Source organism: Castor canadensis, chromosome 8 (assembly GCF_047511655.1).
Source record: "Castor canadensis chromosome 8, mCasCan1.hap1v2, whole genome shotgun sequence".
NCBI lineage: Eukaryota > Metazoa > Chordata > Mammalia > Rodentia > Castoridae > Castor > Castor canadensis.
In genome coordinates this window covers 154,806,320-154,831,706 of record NC_133393.1, presented here as the reverse complement: position 1 = coordinate 154,831,706, position 25,387 = coordinate 154,806,320, and the positions used below count along the sequence as shown (strand labels likewise).

The 25,387-nt window shown below is 57.2% G+C and overlaps 1 protein-coding gene across 2 annotated transcripts in view; it reads left to right on the top strand.

The window, feature by feature from the left end:
• Positions 1 to 23,200, top strand: part of Wnt7b (Wnt family member 7B) — a 47,085-nt gene extending 23,885 nt beyond the window's left edge. For both annotated transcript variants that reach the window (XM_020184609.2, XM_020184608.2), the window contains exons 3-4: positions 14,484 to 14,755; positions 20,709 to 23,200. In XM_020184609.2, coding sequence (XP_020040198.1) covers positions 14,484 to 14,755; positions 20,709 to 21,188 — 752 coding nt within the window. In that variant the 3' untranslated portion in view covers positions 21,189 to 23,200. The remainder of the gene's footprint in view (positions 1 to 14,483; positions 14,756 to 20,708) is intronic.
• Positions 23,201 to 25,387: the final 2,187 nt, after the last annotated feature.

The following is a 25,387-nucleotide window of genomic DNA, read 5'->3' as shown; positions in this document are numbered from 1 at the left end:
GTGGCTACTCGGCTTGCCCTGAGGGGACCCAAGAACCTTGCTGTGCAGAGACAAGCAGCTTGAAAGTCAGCCTGAGCCTCTACAGAGAGCGGGGGGCCCGAGATACAGGGTAGCCCCCATAAGCCTAGTGACTGTCCCCTCAGGAGCAACACTGGCCCGTAGATACCCACTCCACAGTGAGCACTGTAGACGCCCACCTAGGTCACCTTCACCATGTACCACAGCTGGTCCTCAGGAAGTTGCCTGGGGCCCAACAGGAACCAGAAGGGGTCCAGCCATGCCCAGAGAAGGGACTGGTGCTGATGCAAAAGGTTACCCCAGCTCAATCTGAGCTCCCTTTGGGGCCAGGTTGATGCTCTGCTCCTTTCCTTGTCCTGCTGTCTCCGTGCTCCTGAGACCTATTTCTGTGTCAGGCTCTACTCTAAGGGGATCTGTCCCCACCCACTTTCATGAGTATTTTCAGAGGTAAACTTCGTATCTGAGCTGCTCACGCGTGCAGTCCCCTACTCTCCCCTTCTCTGTTATACCCATCACTCCTTGTCCAGGCCACCAGTGACCTCCATGTTGCTAAATGTCACCCCCACCCTTTCTTGGCTTCTGGATCTGGCTCACCAGTCTGGGCTTCCTCCAGTCTCTCTGGCTGCTCCTTCTTGCCCTGGCCTGGCCGAGGCATGTTGTACCTTCAGGTGCACCCAGCCCCTTTCTCCACTCTGCCCTAATGGCTGGGGCTCATTGTCACCTACTGTTCCAAGTCCCACTGATCCATGGAACTCCCGCACCCTTCTTCCCTGTGCCTACCTGGCCCTCCACTGCAGAGAAACCTGGCATTCCCATTGCCCACCCTCCTACTATGCCCCATGCTACCTCTAGCCTGCTAATCTGGTCCTCCCTGGCAACTGTTGCTGCCTTCCCCTGCCCCAGCCCCAGTTACTGGGTTAAAACAGAAGCCATGCCATGTTATTTACTTCCTCCACAAACTGCAATAGCTCCCTTTTGCCCCACGATAGCTATCTTCTTAGCCTGAAGTCTGAATAGCCCCGTTCTTATACCTCACCCTTGCTCTCCTCCATCCTTTCTGGAAACCAGAACCCCAGCCATGTGGCTATTCAGAGGCCAGGTCCCTTCCCTCTACTTACGCACAACTGATTTCCCACCGCACCCAGCAGCCTTCCTCACCACCCCGCCCCCCCCTTCCCTGGTTCTTCTTCACATCCCTGTGCTTTGTCCTTCTGACATCCCCAGGCCTGGGCCAGCTCAGTGCTACATCCTGGCCTTCCTTGCCCCCTGCCCATGGGTGGATGGGCTTTCTGTTTTGTTTTGTTTTGGCAGTACTGGGGTTTGAACTCTGGGGCTCGCTTGAGTCACCCTGCCAGTCCTGTTTTTTTGTGTTGGATATTTTCAAGATAGGGTCTCACAAACTATTTGCTGGCTTCAAACCATGATCCTCCTGATCTTTACCTTCTGAGTAGCTAGGATTACAGGCATGAGCCACCAGCACCTGGACAGGCTTTCTGAAACCCAGCTTGGATGTCACTGCCTTCCCTGCAGCCTCCTGTGGGTCCTCGCTGCTTTAGGCCCAGCCCTCAGGCAGGGTGGCTGGTCACAGGCTACACAGGCTACACAGGGCTGCACCAGGACTTCACCGTGATCTGGGAGTGCACCTTCCCCTCCAGACACAGCTGGGGGAGTTGCAGAGTCTTGGGCAGCAGTGGCCACACAGTGAGCACATCAGAGGTATGCTGGTGCCTGGGCACGCATAAGAGCCAGGTCACAAGCTGGCAGGCAGCCGGAGCACTCGTGGGACAGCCACTCACACAGGGCCAATTAATGATTGGCGGGAATAGTCTGGACGGTGATCAGCCTACTTCACTTCTTGCTTGTGACCTTGGGCCAGGCCTAAATCTTGAGTGCTTGAAAGCAGACCCCTTAAAAGGGCTAACCAACCCTTGTGTAAAGTTCTACCCACTCTTGTATAACTTGTATGCCTCCAGTAATGGGGCACTCAGCACTGTCTCATAGACAGAAATTTCTCATGATACCCTGCCCTGACCTCACCCTGGAACCCCGCAGGTGTCACTCACTCTGTTCCCTCAAGGGTTCAAGGCCCACGCTAGGCGTCCCTCTGCCAGCATGGTCTCCCTAAACACCTGGCAGTCTCCCCGTCTAGACACCTGAGCCCAGCCCACGGCTATTTCATGATGGAGTCAGGGAAGCTGGTGGCCCAGGGCCCAACCTGACTGTCTCTCCTGTTGACGGGGAATGAGCTTAGGGATAAAAGTGTCCCTCGGGTAGACTTGTTCTGCTCTGGATGGGAAGAGGATGGAAGGGAGGTATGAGGGTGGGGGACACTTATATTCTAGAGGAGTCTATAAGAAATTTGGGGGCCTTGGGCAAGGTAGAGCGTTCCTAACAGGCAGCATAATCAAATCAGAACCCTCAGCAGGGACTTCCTGGAGGGAGGGACCCAAGCCACCTGGGGGGGACCAGATGCAGGGACAGCATGGCCAAGAAGGGACCAGGAAGCTGAGTTTTGCCCTGGAACTGCAGGAGCTTTGAGGGCAGCAGGGGCAAGAGGAAGCAACTTGCGACCAGGATGGGGGCAGGGCTGGAGTGCTGTGGATCGTGTGGAAGGCCTGGAAGGTGCAGAAGGTTCTGAGCAGGTCGTCCCTCTGCACCCTGCTGCCTCTAGTCACTGTCCCAGCCCCTCCCAGCCCGGAGCTCCCAGGACCCACTAGCTGGCCCCAGCTGTGGCTGTGCCATGGGCCCCAACTCCACACCTGCTGCCAGGGAATGAGGAGTCCCGCCCATCATGTGCCGGTCTCAGACATGACCAGGCATAGGGCCACCCTAATCCCGACTCACATGAGCGGCCTGGAGCTGCGGGGCACCTGTCGCTGCTCCTGTTTGCTTTGTGGGTGAGCTGTGCATGGGAGAGTGTCACAGTGCCCATTGGAAGCCTGAGCCATGTACAGCGGCCTCAGGTGTTGGGCAGTCCGAGGGGCAAACTGACACATCTGAGAGGCAGGGGCCCTCAGGGGAGAGAGGAAGGCTGCCAGGTGTGTGCCCTACTGACCTGCTTGGCTTACAGGCCCCAGGGAGGGACAGCATTGTCCCAGGAAGGACAAGGGCTGCCTGACATCTCTGGTGGCTGGGGTAGTCGGCTGGCAGGGAGCATTGACGCCAGATGTGTGCACGTGGGCTTGAGTCATAACATAAGAAAAGCAGACTCGGGAGCTCATACTCCAAAAGTGGGCTGTCAGAGGAATAACGTTTTGATTCATTGGCTAAATAAATGCTACCCACGCTAAGTGCATCTTTTAGTTCACTTTCCCTAATATGACTACTAAGAAATTTCATGCCACTGAGGATTGCTCGAGACTTCTGCTGGGTGGCCCTGCTCTCAGAGGAGACAGGGGGGACTTTTGAATCTGGATCTGATGGTCTGTCCTATAGTGTGGGGTGAGACAGTCTGAGGACAGAGGCTACCTACCGGTTGCTTCCTGGGGACAGCGTAAGGGTGAAATAGTGGCTTCCTTCGCCAGCCCCGTTGTGGTTTGCCTGCATGCATTGAGCACCTGCTGCATGCTAGGCCAGGGTTGTGCCCAGGGTGTCCTGGGTAAGCTTGGACTGCAGGGCCACAGGGAGGCAGTGCTTGTGGGGACCCAGCCTTGAGGGTCACAGGTGCCAGGCCTGAGTACTGCACACTTTCATCCTATTGACCCAGTCATAGGTCCCCACCATCACCTGGTCCCCACCATCACCTGGGGCCCAGCCCGGGACAGCAGAACAGATATTTCTGAGGTGCAGGGTTCACACGCTGGGAACTCTAGGAACAGCTGGGATCACCATGTCAGAGTCACCAAGACTTTCCTGGAGGCAAAGACACCCAAGTCTACTCCGGCTTAGGATGTGATGATGCCCCAGGATGCTTGCAGAGCCCCACCTCCTACCCCTGGGGGACAGTTCCTGAAGGGACAGTGGACTTCTCTGGGGGTGTCACTGAGGCTTAGCAGCCTTGACCAGTTGGGTGGTTTGGGCTGGGTAGTGGCTTGCTACTTGACCCAAATCCTTTCAGCCCTTAATGGCCACTGGAACTTGTGGGGGGTGGGAATTTTCATGCTCCCCTGCAGGGCCCCATCACACAGGATGGGGGAGAGGGTCTTGGAGGGGGACAGCACCTGGGCCAGCTGCCCATAGCCTCATGTCACAGGGGCCTCAGTGTACCTACCCATACCAGGAGGGGTGGTAGATGGGACTCTGCCAGGACTTGGGCCCTCTTCCAAGATGGGGAAAAGAGAGGGAGGCCATCCAGCACAGAGCAGCCCACAACAGAGGCAAAGAGTCCAGGGTATGGCACTCTGACCCACTGAGGCAGGATGCAGACCACATGGTGGGCACAGCAGTCCCCTCCCCTTAGAAGAGCAAGGCCCAGCCCTGCCTTAGACATTCCCTGGTTCAACTCCTACTACCAATTTTGGATTGATTTTGTTCATAACTGTCGCTGTCTTCTAAGCCCCCACCCTGGCCAAACTCTGTGACAGATGTTACTGGCTTCAGGTTCTGTTATTCACACAAGGCTGAGGGGGAGACTGAGGTTCTAGAGGGGGCTTCCTGGCTTGCCCAGGCCATATGACTGTAAGAACTAAAAAGGTGGCTGTCTAGTCCCAGAGCTCACACACCTGACCTCTGCCTGACAGGGTCCAGGAATTAGGAGACCTCGGGGACCAGGCCCGAGGAGGCATGTGGCTCTCGAATGACTATGCACAGACAGTGGTGGATTTTGTCATCAGCCCTCTCCAGCACGGGCAAGGAGAGGCTGCTGTGGGGGGTAGGAGAGCCTCTTAGGTGGGGACTCTGTGAGGTCAGCATGCAAGATGCAAATCCCTGGGCTCCAGTCCCTATCTCCTTGCTGTGTGGCCTAGCCAGGCCCTTCCCACTCTGGGCCTAGTGCCCCCAGCCCAGCTAGAGCACAATTCAGCGGGGGGCTGTGCAGCGTGTGCGGGCCACCCTGGGTCGGAACAAAGGCCTGGGGCGCAGGTGTGCTGGCGTGTTTGGACCTGGTAGGACTTTCCCCGTGCTCTGTTTATGACAACAGCACCCAAGAGCTTAGCGTGGAGACACTGACTCAGCCGGGCCGGGCGGAGCTGGGTGGGGCTGGGAGACAGAGGGACAGAGGGGACAGAAGGGCAGACAGACAGATGGAAAGACATGCAGAAAGAGGGCAGTATGCACACACACATTCATGCACGCACATTTACATATACTTACACACCGACACCCATGCACACACACATATTCACACATGCACATATGTACACAGAAGTGTATACACACCTACATGTACACATCTATACACACATGCACATGTATTTATATGCTAGTGTACACATATATATGTTAGGTGCATACACAGAGACACGCATGCATACTCCATAAGTATACACACCTGTACACACGCACACACATTCACATGTACACACACGTAACACGCACACACACATGTGCATTTATGTGCACATACTTTCACATGTACGCATGCATACACAATACATGTTTACATAAACACACATACACACATAGCTAGACACAGTCACACTTACGCACACACACACACACACACACACATACACACACACGCATGCATACTTGATTGCCCGCCCAGGCCCAGGTCAGGCCTGCTCTGAGGGACAGTGTCAACAGCCACACACGTTGCACACTTCCTACTTGCCCAGCGCCATCACCACAGTACCTCGCTCACAGAGGACCCTGCAAGAGGGATGCTGGTACCACCTGTGATTGACAGGGCAGAGACAGGTGTGGGGTGTGAGGAAGCCTCCCTGCCCCTCACTGGGCAGAGCCAGCTGACTCATATGGCTCAAGGGATGCCAGCAGGGGCCTGGCGGACTGCGGCTCTGGGCCGTGGATTCTTCAGGTGAGCAAATAGGAATGTGAACCCCACTGGGGCCTGAAGGTGTCCTGGGCTTCCCCACCCCACTGTCCCTGCCTTCACTCTCCCTGCCACACACGGATGCCCCAGCTGCACCTGTGTATTAAGGATTCAGTTCTAAGATCCGCTCAGGGAAGAGTCACATGCCCAGACTGCTGTAACCAAGTCCAGGTGGGGATCAAGGGGCCAGGGGACACACTGGTCTTCCCTTCCCAGCTCCTGAGCCCAGCAGCCACCTCAGAACCCTATCCAGACCAAGGCCTCTTAAAACCTGGACATGGGCACTGTGCCAGGTGTCCACGTGACACTAAGTGCCGCTGGCATGGCCCAGGGACGTCCTCGCCTCCCTGTATCTCAGTCTCTCCACCTGTGAACTGGGCATGTAGGGGACAGCAACCCTGTTCTAGACTCATGAGGATCGTGGGGACCTAGGTGAGTTGGGGGCTTGAATGAGTGGGAGCTTACCAGTGAGCAGTGTCCCAACACCCAGGCCTCAGGTCTCTGCTCACCATGTCGCTGGCCACCTCAGCACAGCAGCCCTGCTCTCACTTGCCCTTCTGGACACTCCACCTGATAAAGCCCCCCTGCTAGAGATTTTAAAGGGGACCATTGCACCTGGCCTCCCCCATGTTACCTGGGGAAACCGAGGCCCAGGAGTGAAGCACCTTACCAGTGTCACCCAGCATGAGCCCAGATCTGTCTGGGGTTAGCTTGGATGGTGGGTACCAGGTTTCTGTGTGACTGCCCCTCACCCTCCTAGCTGTCCCTGGGCACCTTAAACTCTGCTGCCTAGGTGACCCTTGATTTCCCTCAAGCTCCATCTTTATCTCTCTCACTGACACAGGAGCCCACACAGGAGCCCTGCTGGATCCCTCTCCCTAAGCCCCCACCCAAGCCACCTGCTCATCCCACTGGATGCACCCTCAGAGCTTCCCATTTCCACCTGCAGGCACCCTTGCAATGACCTCCCTGTGACTCTCTTGCTGCCACCAAGCCCCTGTAGTTGGCCAGAGGGTCCCCTTAAGCATAAGTCAGAGCAACACCTTCCAGGGTACCCGATTTTCTCAGAAAAAGTTCAGCATCTTCCCAAGACCCCAAGGGCAGCCCAGGATGGGCCATCACTGTTCTCTGCACGTTCAGCTCATCTTTGCGTCAGGGTCTTAGCAATGCTGTTCCCTCCGCCTGGAGCACTGTTCCCTGCCTTTGAGCTCCTCACATCTCATCATTCAGAACCCACCTTCAGCATACCTGCCTGGCCATCCTCCACCCCAGTCTCTCATGCCACCCTTCCTGCTGAGCTCTGCATCCACTGTCCCCTTTGTCCAGGTACAGCCTGTCAGTCCTGCCCTGCTGTGGACTTGGCAGGTGAAGGGTGGGCTGACCATGGACTCTGGGGTCCTGGGTCAGACTCCAGTTCCATGGCTCTTCTGCTGCGTGACCTTGAGCCAATCACCTGCCATCTTCTGAGCACACTGTCCTCGAGGTGGAGGTCTATTTCATACTGATGCAGTCCCTGGGAGGGTTTAAATTGGGTGGGAAAAGGTATATGGAATCCCCTAAGCCATCAAATGCCATGTCTTCATGACAGCTCACATACCACCCAATTCTATTTATTTAGAATTGTGGCAGTCTTGCTATGTAGCTCAGGCTGGCTTCAAACTTCCAATCCTCCTGCCTCAGCCTCCTGAGTGCCATGACTACAGGCATGCATCACCACACCCCACCCATACAAATCCATTCGGAGTGCATGATCCAGTGATTTTTAGCATATCCACAGAGCTGTACAACCATCTCCACAATCAATTTTGCAGCATTTTCATCAGCCCCAGAAAAAACGATACCTTGGAGTCGTCACTCCCTGTAGTTCCAGCCCCAGGTAACGCCAGTTGGCTCTTTCTTGATGGATTTGCTTACCATGGATGTTTCCTGTTGATAGACTTGTAGCCTTCTGAATCTGGCTTCTTTGAGCTAGCACAGCTTTTCCACAGGCCACGATGTGGTGTTACCAGTGCTTCACTTCACCCCTTTTTCAAGGCTGAGTCACATTTTATTGTCTGGATTGACTGCCTTTTCTTTAACCATTTATCCATCAATGGATATCTGGGTTGTTCACTTGGGGCTGCTACAAATAATGCTGCTGTCAGCACTCGAGCCCAGTTTTGTGTGGATATGTGTCACTTCGCTGAAGCACAGGCTGAGGAGGGGTCACCGGCTATGTGGCACTCTGCATTTAAGACTTACTTCTTGACTGCTGATGAGGTCCAGCCTGCTTTCATGAACTTACTGCCATTTTGATACCTTGTTTGGAGAAATGACTGTTCAGATATTTGCCTTATTTATTATTTATCCAGCAGTGCTGATGGTGGAACCCAGGGCTCTTCCACTGAGGCACATCCCTGGCTCCTCCTTTGTTCGTTGCTTGGGGTTTTATTATCAAGTCGTAGACAAGGTTGTTTTTATTTATTTATTTATTTATTTGCAATTTTGGTTAATAGTTCAATTTTATTACAAGGTTGTTTTTAAAGAGAGGCGAGCACAGGTTGGCAGGGAGGAGGGCGGATAGGACAGCGCTGGCCTCCAGTGCAGATCACCCAGGTCCCCGACATTGCTCATTGTCACAGACGCTGCATTTAAGCAGAAGCCTTGACTGTTCTGGCATCACCCAGATGGCCGATTTTAGGATCTAGAGTTGAACTCTGACTACCCCACCCCCTTGCTTCCTGAAGGACTCTGAGCCCTGTGTGGCTCCAGACATTTGTCCTTACCTTAGTCACTTCAGCATGCCAGGCCCTGATTTCCCCATTTCCTGAGCTACTGCTGTGTGACCTTGGGCAGAGTGCAGCTGCCCCTCTCTGGGCCTCAAACTCCTTGCTATCACTGGACAGTCCCCAAGGCCCTTCCCAGCGTGGAGGTTCCCAATTCCTAGCTCCCCTTCTAAGAGGCAACCCAGGGCCTTTGCCACCAAGTGCAGCTAATCAGGCCATTATGAGCTCAATTAGGACTTTCTAAAAATAGTGTGCAGGCTGTGTGAACATTAGGAAGTGGCAGATAGCTTTGAGTGGTGAGAAGAGGCCACAGTTGGGTCTGGGGAGGAGGCTCAGCCCCAGTTCTGCCCTGAGGAGGTGGGGGAGTGTTCTGCCACTGCTTTTCCCAGCAGGCACCTTGGTTTTTTCTAGAAGCTGCTTACAGGGATCTGCCAGGTTCTCAGCAGGGTCTTCCTGGGGGTCAAGGTGAGGGGATGACAGGTGCACCAGGGTCTGGCTAACATTGTAAAGGCACACCACAGGGCAAGGGCTGTCTCCCTCTGAGCCTGCCTTGTGCTGACCACCTGGGTGCCCACAAAGGGTGGTCCCCGTATGGTGTGAGCAAGCCTGTGCCCTGGAGCTGTGGTTCACACACATGGCAGTGGTCTCAGGACCTGCTGTCTGATATGGTGGGTTTTCTGAGAATGTGGGTGGAGGGGATGGCTGGGCAGGGCTGACTGGGCTGGCCCTGGGCAGAGGCAGCTTCCAGCCAGCCTGGACTGAGCACAGAAAGATGCCCAGGCCTGTCCTGGAAGTCCTATGCCTTATCCAGTTGGCCCGGCCGGCCCTGACCTGCCAGCCGTCTCAGTGATACAGTGATGGGGCAGTGCTGTTGCTCCTGTTTTCCCTCAGAGATAGCCCTAGGGGCTAAGGGGCAGTGGCCATTGCTGGTCCCACGAGGTGAATGGGAGGACAGGCTCTGAGAGGGTTTGTGGCTTGCCTAAGGCTGCATAGGTGTGAGACTCCACGTTCAGTGTTCTTCTGCCCTCTCCACCCTGAACCTCTGACACATTCCCTCTGCCCTCCCCAAATGTTACCAGTGCCAGAGGCCTTGGCCTGGGGACTGCATTTGACAGTGGGCCTTGCATCAGGCTGGTGTCCTCAGGGGCCATTGGGATTCACTAGCCCACCCAGGGACTTTTAAGGGCCAGAGAGTGGGGGGCAGCCAACACGTGACCTACTCAGCTGTCTCTGGCATTTTCCAGAGATCTGCTAGACACTCAGTGCCCGAGGATACAGACCTGCATCAGGGTAGGTGCTGGTCCTGAGGGGCTCTCAAGGACAGCACGGGCCACAGACAGCCAGTCTATGCAGTCTTCATCTGCCTTGCCACTCCCCTATCACCAGCAGCTGCAGAGCTCAGGCAGCAGCCACCACTGCCTGGAGCAAACCACTTTTGGCCTTGGAGTCTCAGTTTTCCCATCCATGAGATGGGCCCAATTAAGATAACCCATTTCATGGGGTTATTGCAGAGATAAGATAAGGTGAAGCAAGGAAAGTGCCCAGAGCTGCTCAGATGTGGGGACTCAGGAAACAGCATTGGGTTAGGGGTACATAAGAACATTAGATCTGGGACCTGCCCACAGCCCCTCAGCCCAAGGGGCACATGGCAAGAGCCCTGAGGAGGTGGGCTCTGCACAAGGGGCACTGTGGGAGCAGGGAGCACCCCAGCTTTATCAGGGCCTCAACATGAGGTATGGCAGTCATTCCAGGCAACAAGCAGCCCTTGTCCACCCAGGCAAGTGCAGGAAACCCGAAGATTCCTCTTCTTGCCCACAGTTCCGCACCCACCCACTGGTGGGCTACCTGCTTACCCTGGCCTTACTGGGCTTCAGGGAGTGGTGGCTCAGGACAATGGGCCAGGTCTTGGGGGCTTTGGGGAGCAGGTCAGGACACTGGAAATCATCTCAGAGGTCTCAGGAGCCATCCATGGCATTGAGCCAGCCACTCCCCCAGGCCCAGGCTCTCTGCACTGGGAGCAAGGATTGGTTCCTCTAACTCTAAGCACTCACTTGATCTCAACCCTGAGAAAGAGTGCTGGGGAGCAAGATGGCCCCCAGGAGTGACTATGGAGCCTTCTGCCCATTTCACACCTGGGGCCTGTGGCACGGGGTGGGGTACAAAGCCCCCTGAGCCAGCATCTAGGGCTATAAAATGGAGCAATGACTCCTTCCCGGTGTGAGGATTAAATAAGTAGGTGCCTGCAGCATGCCAGGCACACAGAACCTTGCATTCCACAGGGTGTCTCTTGCTGGACCTTGTGTCGTTTTTGTGACTCTGCCCGGACTACAACTCCCCTCTTGTGCGCCTCCCCCTTGTCTCCATGGCAAGAGACAGGAGGGCTTGGCTCATTAAAACCAAATAAAAAAGGACTTAGCGGGAGTGGCAGGCCGATGAGTAACTAACTGGTGAGTAACTGAGTCTGGGCTGGTGTGGGCAGAACCAGGTGAGAGCCGAACCCCAGCAAAGACCCAGCAAGGGCCTGGGGGAGTCCTGAATCGTGCAGAGCCACCTGGGCACAGCATGCATGCCTGAGGCTTCAGGACAGGATGGTGAGGCTGGGAATCCCCTGGGAAGAGGCTGGCTATCCTAGGCCTCTTGGCCTCCAAGGAAACACCTACCCCTGTCTTTGCTCATGGCTGGACTTCTTGCATCACTGCATGATTGCTCGAATTTTCTAGAACCCTCTGTTGGGTTCCTTGGTCATGACAGCCAAGTCAGCCTTCCCAGAGTCCTCCACCCAGAGTTTACCTGCTGATCAGCTGTTACACTCCAAGGCCCACAGATGGACCAGACACAATCCCTTCTCCCCGAGGGTGCTGCTCACCCCCTGCCCCTGTCTCCTGCCCAAGGCCACGTGCAATAGGGGGGACAAGCTGGGAGCAGAATGGCTTCTAAAGACCACTGCCCTTAGCCCCTTCCACAGCTTTTCTGGACTTTGGATCTGTGGCCCTGGTTCAAATCCTGCATCAGCCACTAAACCTGGTTTCACACCCTGTGTGGGCCTCAGTGTCCTCATCTGTAAAATGGGAATGATGTTACAACCTGCCCTGTCCTGCTGTTGCGAGAGTTCTGAGAACCCAGGTGGAGGGTTGGAAGGGTGCCTGGTGCACGGGGACAACACAAGTGTTGGCTGCAATGGTGAGAGCATCCCACAGCTCTATGAGCTGCTGCTAAGGGGTCCTGAGTCTGTCAGCCGAGTGACCACTGCTGATCCCTGTGCCTTACGGATGCCTGGCCACCTGTGCTGGCTCCTGACTCCACGCCTCAGACCCCCCACCTCTCTGGACTGCCTCACCTCCCCGTCTGTGCTCCTGCTGTGCGCTATGCAAGAGTGCTGCCCCTCCAAACAACACACATGCACAACATAGCATGTGCTCCACACACACACACACACACACTTCATACACACACGACACATATGCACACCCACCTACCTCGTACACACACACACACACTGACTGGGAGTTAACTCATACTTCTTGTTAAGACTTCATTTGCTCAAGGTGTCACTTCCTCCAGGGAGCCTTTTCCTTGGCTCCACCCTACAGGGGCAGGTCAGGGCCTCATCTGAGGTCCTCCATGCCTCTGTCACAGAGCTTGTCATTGGAATGGCCACCATCATGGCTGCCATGTAGCCCTACAGTGAGACCTGGGGCTTCCTGGGCAGCCTGTGAGCTGGCCCTGCTGGGCTTGGATGCGTAGGAGAAGGGAGCTCTGTAGCGCTCTTCAGACCCAAGGCTCCCCTCAGAAACTCTTGGCCTGATTTTGACCCTTCGTCCACCCTGCCGTGTCTGGAGCCCCAGCCAGCCTCCAGTAGTAGAGGGATGTGCCTCCAAGAGCGATGCCAGCTGGCCCAGAGCAGCGCCAGGCCTCCATTGTACTGAGAGGCGGTTTCAGGTCTTCTCTGCCCTGCAGAGCCCAGCCGGCAGCCCACAGCCCACGGCCCACAGGTCCTGGGAATGTGCTACTGGGCCTGGCCCAGGAGGGCAGTGGGGCAAGGTGGAGGTGTCCCCAGGAAGGAGGCTGCTGTGTGGAGACCAGGCCCACAAGCCCCCGGGCACTCGGGAGAAGGAGATGCTAGACACAACCTCCCCTCCAGTCTTCTCAAAGGGGGACACTTCTAGCAAGCTTCTGCCCATTCTCCTCTGCCCTGGGCCCCTAAGATGGTGGGGCTACCTCAGTCCTCACCCTGAAGGAAGACACCTTAGAGGGAGAGGAACCCTCAGTTGTGTCTCCCAGAGGAAGATGGACCCCCAAGTGAGCCCCCAGCTGGTTAGTGGGTAAGAAGCCACAAGTCAGCACCTGCCAATAGACCAGACATGCAGTTGGCCTCAATAGATGCTCGCGGAGCAGACCTGACCTGACTCTTGGTGGTTTGCAGTCTATGGGTGACTTCTCAGCGCCAGGCACGGAGGCGGGCCAGTGCAGCGGGTGAAGCATGGGGCTGCACCACAGGGAGGCCTGGGTCTGATCAAGATGGCAATGAAACGCCTCTCTCTGGAGTTAGCGCTGGGTTCTCCAGGCAGCATCTGTGAGCCTGCTCATGGCTTACATAATACCAAGTGCTGGGGACCCAAAGACAACAGGCCCAGTTGTGAGCAAGTCAAGAGGGATCTGAGAGACTGAGGCCAGGACGGAAGTACACAGGCTCACCTGGGGATGTAGAAAATAAAGAAGGAATCAGAGCTAGACCCATCCATCTGAGGGGTTTTAGAACCCATGTGGAGCCAGGAAATCCACCCCCCCCCCCCCGCCACACACACAGAGGGCTAACCTGGTTGACAGTGTCTCAATCTGGGTCAGATGGGGACTGAGGAAGTCAGGCCACAATCCCTTCTGGCCAGGGATCTGGGAAGGCTGCCTGGAGGAGGAATCACTTGAGCCTGTGTTGGAAGGCCCTCAGGATTAGGCATTGAGAAGGGAATTCTGCCTCAAAGAACAGGAAACCCACGGTGAGGGTGTGTGAGCAGCACCCGGAAGGTTTGAGTCATTGTTCCGGGCAGAGGATGAGGAGAGTGGGCTAGGGAAGTCAGCCAGGCATTGGCGGAGTGGGGGGAGTTTCTTCCCAGCTCAACCATGCGCTTGGCTCTGCTGGTGGAAGGGAGCCAATGAAGGTGCTGGGGGAGCGGGGAAAGCACCCTGCCCAGACTGTACCTGGAAGGACCCAGTTGGTGGCTGTGGGAATTAGGCAGGTCAGCCTGCTGCCCAGGTCCAGATAGCGAGTGGCTCCTGAGCCAGCCAGGGTGTTGGGAAGAGAGGGAGACTCAGAAGCCAAGGCCTGGGAATGGATGGGTGGTAGGTGGTCAGAGAGAGGGAGGCACCCCAGAGTTGGGGTGGCCTTCCAAGCTGTGTGGGATCCCAGCTGGGGGTGGGGAGATCCTTGCTTCCATCCTCATGCACGTGTGGTCCCTGTTCAGTTGCACAGTGTCCTGTCCATGAGGAACGGGTTGGAGCCTCTGGGCCCCCATCGCTCGCTCCTGGGCTGGAGAGAGAGCTGTACCTCTCCAGATTAGGTTCTTGGAAACAGGGAGAGAAGGGGACAATGGTGTCACATCACAGCATGCATTGTGTGCTGGCTGCATGTCCTCGCCACAACCCTAAAGAGTGAGTTCTATCAGCTCAGAGAGGGCAGGGACCAAGCCCAGGGTCACAGGGCAGGTAGACCCCAGACTGGCACTTTGTGTCTTGTGCCTACAGACCTCACCACTGTACTCTGTCTGTCCCCGCAGGGAGCCGTGAGGCCGCCTTCACTTACGCCATCACTGCAGCCGGCGTGGCACATGCGGTCACAGCCGCCTGCAGCCAGGGCAACCTGAGCAACTGTGGCTGTGACCGTGAGAAGCAGGGTTACTACAACCAGGCGGAAGGCTGGAAGTGGGGCGGCTGCTCCGCCGATGTGCGCTACGGTATTGACTTCTCCCGGCGCTTCGTGGACGCCCGTGAGATCAAGAAGAACGCCCGGCGCCTCATGAACCTGCACAATAACGAGGCCGGCAGGAAGGTAGGCGGTGGCCCTGCTGTGGGCCCGGGGCAGGCGCTGGGCACGGCCCCCCCACGGCATCACCTCTGAGTCTCTTACCATGAAAACTGGGGAAGTGGCACCCAGGGCCCTGGGCTCAGCACAGGTTGCAGGGCCAGGATGGGACCCCATTCTCATGCAAATTGTCAGCTGAGCCTGGTTTGGGGACCAGAGAGAGGGCAGAGAGCCAGGCCACAGCCCCACAGCTCTGGCCTGGGTGCTCCTGGTCCAGAGGCCAGCCAGTACCCCAGTAAGGACTTCTCAGAGGAGGGGCCTTTGCTCAGACTGCCCTGGGGACAGGGCAGGGAGAGCCCAGCCTGACCGATGGGAGCTGCAAGCTGGGGGCTCTCAGCGCACAGCTGCCTTGTGCATGGGTGGGATGGAGTGGGGGGCAGTAACAGAGGAAACTCAGGCTGGGACACACTGGGAAAGAAGTCAGGGCAAGCCGACTGCTGCAGGGAGATGAGGGCCCCAGATACTGGGCTGGGAGGAGCGGCTGCTGTGGCGGCAAGATGGCCCGAGATAGGGCGGCTAGCCGAGCGGAACACCTCTCTGGGTCTGGCTCTCCAGCCCTGGGGGCTGCACCCAGGCTAGCAGGGCCCTAGGGGCTTCTTAGACCTGGGACAGACTTGCCTTTCTAGGCAAAGAGGCACTGAAGAATCCCTCTGCCCCAGGGATCATAGCTGAGGACACCTGTCACTCACTCATTCACTCAGCAAGCCCTCCCTGCCCCTGCTCTGTGCCAGCCACTAGGCTGGACACAAGGACAGAGTGGAGTCCAACAAAGCTCTGTCTGTGGGCGCTGGGTCATTTGAGAGGTGTGGGAGCCTGGGGGATGGTGCAGCAGCTTCCTGGAGGAGGTGACATTAGAATGGAGCCTTGAAGGACATGCAGCACAGAGGCAAATAGCTGGCACTGTGGGAGCTGCAGTCATTCCACCTGGTGGGAGATGGAGGGGGTGGGTGAGGGTGAGTCAGGCTTGGGATGTAAGCAGGGGCTGGCACGGAACAGGCTGTGACCAGGAGAGGGTTTGACTGATCTGAAGGTGTCCTATGCAGGGGGTTGCTAGGTTATTGCCACACGAAAGAATGGATGAACCCATGAGAAAGGAGTGGAGGTCTGGCCTCCAAGAAGCTCACAGACAGCTGTGCACATCTCCAGGCACAGGCCAATGGCATGGTACATGGTAGAGGCTCACCTGCCCTAGAAAGACAGAGGAGCAGGTGGCTCGTCTACCTGGGGACAGCTCAAGGGCCCCCTGGAGGGGGACATGAGGCTCAACTACCTACTTTGATTTCTTCAGGGGCTTCTTTCCGATCAGGGGCTTCCCCAGGAGGAAGAGCTCACTGTCCCCATTTCATAGATAAGAACGATGAGGCCCAGGGCAAGAAGCAAGCTGGCCAAGTGGCTCACTGCTCAGGAGTACGGGTGAACAGCAGAGATGTGGAACAGGCACTCCAGGCAGAAGGCTCGGCTCGGGCCACAGTGTTCAGGACAATGGTGTGAGGGCCAGGCAGGAGTCTAGGCAGGTTAGATGGATTGCATGATGAAGGCCATGGTGACCAGGCTGGATCTTGGCCTCCAGGTCACAGTTGCTACTGCAGGTGCCTGGGGCAGGGTGCAGGGACCAACTCCAGGTCATATCTGATTCTGCTCTGGAGTCCCATGGGAACCCCAGGACTGCCCTGGTACTTAGGGCATTTGGTGACTTACATGTGCTAAAAAGGGACAAGGGACATTGAGGCAGGCAGGACTGGCTACAGGAGAGACAGGAAGCAGGAGGACAGGAGACTGTCAGTGGGGCCAGGGATAGAGAAGGAAAATGGTGAGCCCTGGCAGCTGCTTGGGTGAGAAGAGGGCCAAGGAACAGCCCAGGTATCAGGGCTTTGAAGAGGGGAAAGCAGAAAACAGAGATGGAGGACGAATGTGGGGGAGAGCGTGGGCAGACAGGGGGCTGGTTGGGGATGTGACAGCCATAGAAAAAGGCTTGAAAGTAGTCAGTGGCCTCAATTCTCATACACCTGTGTTCCTGACTGCCTGGAAGTCAGCCCTGTCCCTCTGCTGAGCCCCAGTTTCCTATCTGCACAACAGGTGATACACACTGTGCTCTTCCTCTCCTGTCCCTGCCCCCGTGCAACTGTGTAGCACAAGTGTGGCCCTTGGAGAAGTCAGGTGTAGTGGCTTTATGTAGCCCTCAGGGAGTTTTCTCCCAGCACAGTGCTTACCGTGTTGGGGGGAAGGTCAAGTTTGCCTAAGGCCTGAGTCTAGACATTCAAAGCACCCCAGTGGCTGGGCCTGGTCCCCGTTGTGATCCATCCAGGGGGTGAGGCAGGTCAGGCAGGAAGCAAGCTAAGGCATAGCATACCGGGCGAGTGAAAGCCATACACGCACACGCACACACACGTTCTCTCACAGTTCTTGAAACCAGGTGTCTGAGGTCAAGGTGTGGCCAGGGCCACACTCACTTCAGAGGCTCCAGGGCAGGGATCTTCCTGTCTTGTCCAGCTTCTGATGGTTCCTTGGCTGGTGGCTGCATCACGCCAGCCTCTGCCTCTGCCTCTGTGTGGCCTCGCTCGGAGCTCTGTCTTCCCTTATGCCTGTCTCTCATGAGGACTCTCACTGGACTTAAGATCCACTCTAGTCCAGGGCATTGCACCTCCATACTTACCTTAATTCTGTTTCCAGTGCCATCACCTTTCCGGTTCCCAGTGGGCATGAGTTGTGGGAGGGCTGTTACAGCCCACACTGGCCATACACCTTGGATTCCACAGATCCAACTCCCCTTAGGCTTCTACAGCTCAGCTCTGGCTACCTCCCCCCAGATCCCCTCATGGACAGTGGTTGCCTTTAGTGGGTGGTACACAGTGCCCAGGCAGGAAGAGCCCTTGGACCATCCCCTGCCTGCTACACAGGCAGATGTGAATGGTGCCCAGTTGTAGCTCTGCCCCAGCGTGGTCCCTGCTGTGGTGTGTAGAGACGAAGCTATAGGAGGGTGGAAGTTGTGGTTTCTTCCCTCCACACTGACCAGGTGAAGATGGGAGTCTGGGGACCAAGCTCAGGACAGCACTGTCCTCACTTTGGTACCACGAGGCTGCAAGCTATTGCTGACAAGTAAGGATGGAAATCTGAGGTCCAGGGAGGGGTGGCTCACACAGAGTCCAGAGCTGGGCTACTGTTCCCCAGACCAGTGGAACCCACAGCCCACACTGTGGGCCAGAGGTCAGAGAGTGAAATAGACAAGGGCCCTGTCCCATCTGTGGAGAGGTCAGGCCACCCTGTAGGATTGGGAAGCAAAGGGGAGCCACAGAAAAGCCGCCCCACTTGGGCAGGCTCTTTCTGAGTGTGTGTATGTGAGGCTTCCATGCACCAGAGCCTGACAAGCTGGGGTATCAGGACACCAGGCTTCCCAGGGCTAGCCAGCCTTCCCTCGAAGGACTTCCCCCAGCCAGGCTGAGACGGATCCCTAGCGCAGGCCACACCCTCCTCTGGAAAGGACACCAGATCTGCCCTTTCCTGGAGCCCCCCAGTCACCCTCCCTCCCAGAAGGGAAACCAGGCCTTGGAGCAGCCCAGCCTCAGCCTTCTGTTCCTCAGGCAAAGCCAGCCCCCTCTGCACCCCCCAGGTGGTCTCCTGGGCATAGAGCCTGGCCTCAGTACCCTGAGGTTCTGACTGCTGCTGGCGCCATGGTCACTGTCACTCTGTTGGTGAGGGTGCTGGAGAAGGAAACGGCACATTCTTGAATCCTGTGATCACTTCCCGGAGACGCTCAGGCCCAGGGGACCCAGCCAAGCGAGGACTCAGCCCCTCGCTCTGCAAACACCTGCCCAATCAGCTTCACCTGCCACTGTCACTGGCTGGGCTGCACGGGGTCTGACATCCCCAGGCAGCAGGAGGTGGGGCCAGGCTGCAGAGACTTGATAAAGAGCAGGAGATAGAGGCTGGAAGAGGGGAGGAGGAAGGGGGCCCAGGGGTGGGGCAGAGCAAGGTCAGGAGGCAGCTGTCCAGCAGGCCACAAGGGGACACCAGATGGCAATTAGAGCCTCATTGTGTGGCCTGCACAACCTCTACCTGGACACCCCTTCAGGTCTCAGTCTACCTGAGGAGGGTCAGCAGCCTAGGGTAAAGTGAGTTGCTCCTGACTGGGAACTGGAAAGAGCCCCACTCTGGCCAGCTTCTGGGACAGCACCTGGCCTGAAGGGACATCCTCTTGGCAGGCAGGTGGCCAGGATGGGGAAGCTCTCAGGCTGGGTGGAGGTTAGCAGAGGGAAGGGACAGATCTAAGCAAAGCTGACCATGGAGCCGGGTGGAGGTAGGAGGGCAGGAGAGGACTGCTGAGATGGACAGGCTGGGGACGCAGGGAGGAAGCCTCAAGCATGCTTTCCCCTGGGGCCACCCTCCACCAGACTCCAGGCCTCTCTGGCCCATGCCCTCCACCCAGATGCCCCTTGGCCCAGGCACAGAGTCCACTTCTGGATATTCCCCAAACCTACTTCCCTCTCCTCCTATAGAACACCTTGGTCCCTCCCACCTCAGCCTTTCCTTGGTAGAGCATGGACCTCAGCCTCCGCCCTTCCTCAGCCTCTCTAGTCCTTGCCCCTGGCATTCACGCAGTACTAAGAGCACTAGCTGCAGGACCCACCCAGCCCCTACCTGAGACGAATATAGCTCATCTCTCCCTCCATGCTCCATAGCTGATAGCTTTCCAGACCTTTGCTCATTTTGAGACCTCCTGGAACACCCTCCTCTTCATCCATTAAGACCCACCGAAGGATCACCTACTCCACCAGGCGCCATCACTCCAGCAGGGTCATGGACTCCCATAGTCCTTGCATCTTGCACGTCTGTCTCCCCACACTGCACTGTGAGCTCTAGAGGTCGTCTCTGGGGTCTAGGGAAGGTGCTCAGGGCAGTTGTCATCTCTGTGGGATTCTTTCTCCCTCTTTTCCTTTTACTCATTCATTTGTTCGTTCATTCATTCATTCATTTGCTGAAGGACTTCTTGTGTGCAGCTGAGCCGAAAGCCAACAGCAGGTGCCCCTTGCCAGTGCGTTCCAACCTGGGGTATGACTTGGCTAAGCCCCTGCAAGGCTGGGCTGCTGAGGAGACGCTAGGGAAGCCCAGACAGCTGACAAATGGCCCCTCGGAAGCCATGGGGCGGCAGCTAATGATTCTCCATCTTTAATCAGGCCCGGCTGGCAGAGTCCTTTCGATCCGGGTAAATGAGTACCTGGGGTCAGGGCTGGCTCTGGGAACTGGCCTTCCGGGACCATGGAGGGAGGCCCAAGGGAAACACAGGGCTGCACCCATTGAGGGCTCTCGTGCAGCTGAGGAGAAAGATCAACAAGGGACTGGGCTCGGCCATCAACTTCCCAGAGGATGGCACGACTGGGCCTCGCTGACCCATGCCCTCGCTTCCCTGCCTTAGTCACGGGCACGCCAGTCTGTCATTAAGCAGCAGGCTGTTTGGCTCCTACTGCATGTGAGGACTTACACTGGGCCTGGGGGCAGGAATGGGAGAAGTGGAGGGCTGGGAGGATTCACACTTATTAAGCACCTACTGTTGTTTGGCCTCCCCGCACCAGCTGCTACCTGTTACCCTGCATGTGCCACACTCCCAAGCCTCAGTTTCCCTATCAGTGTGTTGATGATAGTGTAAAACCCCTCACATGACCGTTGTGAGTATGGAAAGAAATTCACTTGACAAATGCCCAAGTTTGGCTGAATCCTATGCGTGGGGACCTGTTCTTAACAGCCCATTTATCAGATGAGGGGGCTGGAGCTCAGAGAGGGGGAGACTTTTGTCTGTGGTCACGCAGCAGAAGCAGAGGAGTCTGCTCCAGGATGGGGCTGGAGATGGGGCGGGGGACACAGGGAAGCCTGCCTGGCACCCAGCCCTGGCCACACTCCCACTGAGCCTCTGCTGTGTCACCCACAGGTTCTGGAGGACCGCATGAAGCTGGAGTGTAAGTGTCATGGTGTGTCAGGCTCCTGTACCACCAAGACCTGCTGGACCACGCTGCCGAAGTTCCGGGAGGTGGGCCACCTGCTCAAGGAGAAGTACAACGCGGCCGTGCAGGTGGAGGTGGTGCGCGCCAGCCGCCTGAGGCAGCCTACCTTCCTGCGCATCAAGCAGCTGCGCAGCTACCAGAAGCCCATGGAGACGGACCTGGTGTACATCGAGAAGTCGCCCAACTACTGTGAGGAGGATGCAGCCACAGGCAGCGTGGGCACACAAGGCCGCCTGTGCAACCGCACGTCACCGGGCGCTGACGGCTGTGACACCATGTGCTGTGGCCGTGGCTACAACACGCATCAGTACACCAAGGTCTGGCAGTGCAACTGCAAGTTCCACTGGTGCTGCTTCGTCAAGTGCAACACCTGCAGTGAGCGCACAGAGGTCTTCACCTGCAAGTGAGCGCCCTGCCCGCCCGCACCGTGGCGATTTGCACATGCTCCCCTGCTCCACCGCTGCCAGCTGCGGGCAGAGGTGGGTGGAGGAGGTGAGAGCCCCTGGTGCAGCCAGTGCCTGCATCCGCTCCCCAGGTCCCGGGGCTCCTTCCCCACCTCTGCTGTCACCTCCCGTGGCAGAGCCACATCCACGACCCACTCAGAGTCCAAGGCCAATGGCCTGGTGCCCCAGCAGAGACCGGCAAATTCCTTTTCTCTTCTTGGGAAAAGTGAACATATCCCAGAGGACAAAGTGACAAGGCTCTGAGGGTCCCCTTCCCCATGCCGGCCAGTCACATTCAAGACTGTTTCCCTGGTCGAGTTTTCCACTGGGCCCTGGGGCAGTGTGGACATTCACAAGATTATTTATGTTTTCTTAGCATCAGAAGAGGGTTCTCGGCACTAACAAACGAGTAGCCAGTCCTAACTCTGTAGTCCGTGTCTGCTGACCCCCCTGGACCCCTCTCAGCACCTCTCCCAGCCCCGTACTCCATAGGCCCTCTGCCCCCTGAAGAGTCATGGTGCCAAGGTTAGCAGGGAGGCTGGCCATGCATATGGGTCCCAGAAGTAAGCTTGACGGGGGCTCAGAGGGTCCACAGGGTCCGGACAGGGCCTTGGAGGACAACCCATCTTCCCTTCTTTTTGGAAATCATGTCAAGCAAATCAAATGTCATCCATGCCAGGTTCCAGCGTGCCTCATTCTCTTCCTAATCCTTCACCCTCCCAGCCGGCACCTCCAGTTTACAGAGCCCCTCCCACCCTACAGCCAGTCTGACTCCGGGACAGCATGGCTGGGCAGGTGGGGCCAGGGAGTGGTAAGGGATGTTTACCCCACTTGACAGATGGGCACAGAGAGGCCCAAGGATTTGCCAGAGATGGCTGAGTGGACCCTACCGCTTTAGTTCCTACCCGGCTTGCCCTGGAACACTCAGGGTGGCACGACACAGTCTCTGGCCACCCCTTCTTCAACCTCTTGATGGCCACACCCCCCTGTGTGACTTCGCAGGTTTCCCAGCCCCATCTGGTCCTTCCACCTTCTCCCTGATGCTGAGAAAACCACTCCAGGGCTCAGGCTGCTAAGGGCTCTCTGTCTGCTGTCAGCGGACCCCCTTCCAGGGTCCCCACACCATGGGGTCGTCCCTGAAGTTCTACTTACCTCCTCAGAGGCCTCGTAGAAGGGGATTTAGGGATCCGACTGGGGTGGAATGGGAGGCCTGGGTTCAGGCATGTCCTCCCCCTGGAAACACACAGGGAAGACTTGCCCAGGGCCAGATAACATGGCTGGTCACGGCTTTGGTCACTGCCCACTGCCCTCCCCCCCTTAGGGTGTTTTCTCATTAGAAGCCATGGAAATGTGTTGTGGGCAGCCAACAAGCCAGGTGGCTTAGACATTAGCCTGGAGAAGGTGACTCCTGTCTGGGCCCCTACCCTGCATCCAGCCCACGCTCTGAGCCTCTGGAAATGCCCCACCCCCAACCTGGTCCCGTCTCTTCACCCCCAAGTCCCAGGACACCCCACGTCCACAGCCCATGTCCTCCACCCAAGGAACCTGGTTAACTTATATTGTTATATAACGTCCAAATGTCTATAGTGTCTTTTAAGTTATTGTGACCTACACTGGGTACTGGAGGGGAAGGGGGATGGTTGCAGTCACCATCCCCTGAGCCAGGCTCCTCCTTCTGCTTGAAATGGACCCTCGGGGCCAGAAGCCACCGAGGCAACTCGCACTGTCCCTGGGCTGCCAGGCGCCCGCCCCCACCTACTCTCCCTCATAGTTGGTCAGCAACGGCCCTTCTCTTGGGGGGAAGAGGTGGTCAGTAAGGCCCAGGTGGGGCCCTGGCCGTATGCAGGGGCGGTGGTGGCCGGGCACTGCATGTCCTTGAAGTACCCCACTTCTGATGGGCTTGTTGCAGGCCTCCCCTGGAGGGGAGTGCTTGGCCCTCAATAAAAGCTGGAATCAGAAAAACAAATGTGCGTGGTTGCCCCATGCGACACCCCACAACTCTTACCCCAGTGGTGGTTACACACATTGTCCCCCCGATAGGCCCTCAGCCCTTCCTACTTCTTCACCCCCCCTGTGGGCTGACAGAACTCCTCTCTCCTACCCCAACACCTGAGACTCTTGGCCAGGCCCCAGCTGGGGACATCATGCCTACCTGCTCTGGCACCAGCAAGGATCACTGGTGGGGGTGGCATAGACCCTGAGGCCTCCCTGAATACCATGAGTCACAGGTCAGGGCTGGGCAGAGGCTGCTTTCAGAAGGAGGGGGCAGGATGACCTCAGAAGGTTCCCCTTCTCACCCCAGGTGGGATCTGGGCCTGGGGACTGTGGCTCTATCCTATTGTCTGATGGATTTGGGTTCAAGAGCCCCCAGGGACCTCTTTGGGAAGGCAGCCTGGGTTCCTTAAGGGCTCGGCAACTCCCGGCTGCCCATCAGGCCTGTGCCTCTCCCCAGAGGCCCAGCCTGCAGACTGTGGTAACTGTGCACTGCCCGTGATGAATGGCGTTTTTGCCGAGGGCCGGAAAGCATGTGGCGGGGCCGGTTTGGCCACTGCCCGCTGTCCCCGGCAGCCTGGCATCGGGCAGAACCATTGATCAAACAGCCCGGTCCCCTCTGTGCCCAACTGGGCACCTACAGAACATAGCCCCAGACCCCTGGAGGGACCTCCAAGTGGGCTTTTCCAAGGGACACACCCCCTCCAGAGATAGGTAGGAAAGTGCACCGAACCCATTTCCAGCCCTGTTCCTTCCTGATATGTGGGTGAGCCTCCCCAGTGCATGGCCCCAGTCTCCCCATCTGGGAACAGGAGGTAGCCTAAGGGTAGGACATGGTGGCTGGTGGGCCCATGATGCTGGCATGCAGGGAGCAGGCCAGGGCTGGGCAGTTTGGCAAGAGGCCCTGGTTCCCCACAAGACAGTAAGCAAATCCTCGGTGGCGGCGGCTGTGGAACGCGGGGTCCGGCTACTCCCACAGGGCCAGGAATGAGGAAAGAGCTCTGAGAATGCCCCGGTCCTGGTGCCCAGACTGTACTTATTTCTTGGCCACAGTTCAACCCCAGCCCTGGCCTCCCAGGGCTGCCGTGCACATCCTCAGGGGGCCCTGCCCAAGGTGTGAAGTCTGGATTGCCCAGCCTGGCCCAAGGCCCAGCTGACCCCAACCCCAGATCCCACCTTAAGGCAAATATTTAGAGAGTATTTTCCCAGACCATCCCAGGCTCCGCCCCCTTCACCCACACCTAAAGTGGCTCGTCCCCCAAGAAAAGCCCCTGCACCCCTCGGGTTTGGCCAACTCTGTACTGTGCTGGTTGCTGTACATTCGTGGGGCCTTCCTGCTTTTTTTAGTCTCCCAGGTGCTCCCTTCCCAGACTGGCCTGCCCTCTGTACTCCAAGAGCACAGAGCCTTCTGGGCACAGGGAGTCAGGTGCACTTCACAGGTGGGACTTGGGGCACTATAGCCGGGAACATGTGGAGTTGTGGGAACAGCTGACACCCCACCCAACTCAGCTACCTGATTCTTTCTTCATGAAACCCCGCCCCTAGGCCCTGTACCCCATTCCCTCCCACCTCCCTGTGTGTGCACTCAGCTGCCCACGTAGGAGATGAAAACCACAAAGAGGCAGCCTGCAGGGAGGGGAGGGCTCTGAAAGACTCCTCCATACCTTGAGCCGTGGCTTCCCTCTCTGTAGAATGGGCAGAAGAACAAGGAATCTTTCCTAGCATCCCCTGGACTCCCACCCCTGTCCACATGTGCTCCCAGGTTGTTAGCATCAGGGGCTCTTACACTGCCCCTACAGACCTGTCCCCCCAACTGCTGCCTGGTAGCACCCTCCTGGTGGGGCCCTGCTGGACACCGGAGTGTCTCCTTGGAGTGGCCTCTGGAGTCCTTCCCAATCCTCTGCCATGCCTCCCACAGTCCACTTCACCCTGTCCTCAGCAGGCCACCCTTCCCCAGGACTGCCCACATATCCCCCCTCCCTGCTTTTGCTCCATCTGTGCCCTCTTTCCCATATACACAGCGGTACTTCCCACAACACCTGCCCTCTTTAACAGGACCCCCTCTGGGTGGGGGTCCTGTTTCTGTGACTGCCTCACCCCCATGCGGACTGACTTCTCAGAGGCAAGGAGCTCTGTGGAATACTGAGCACAGCTGCCATCCCAGGCCTCAG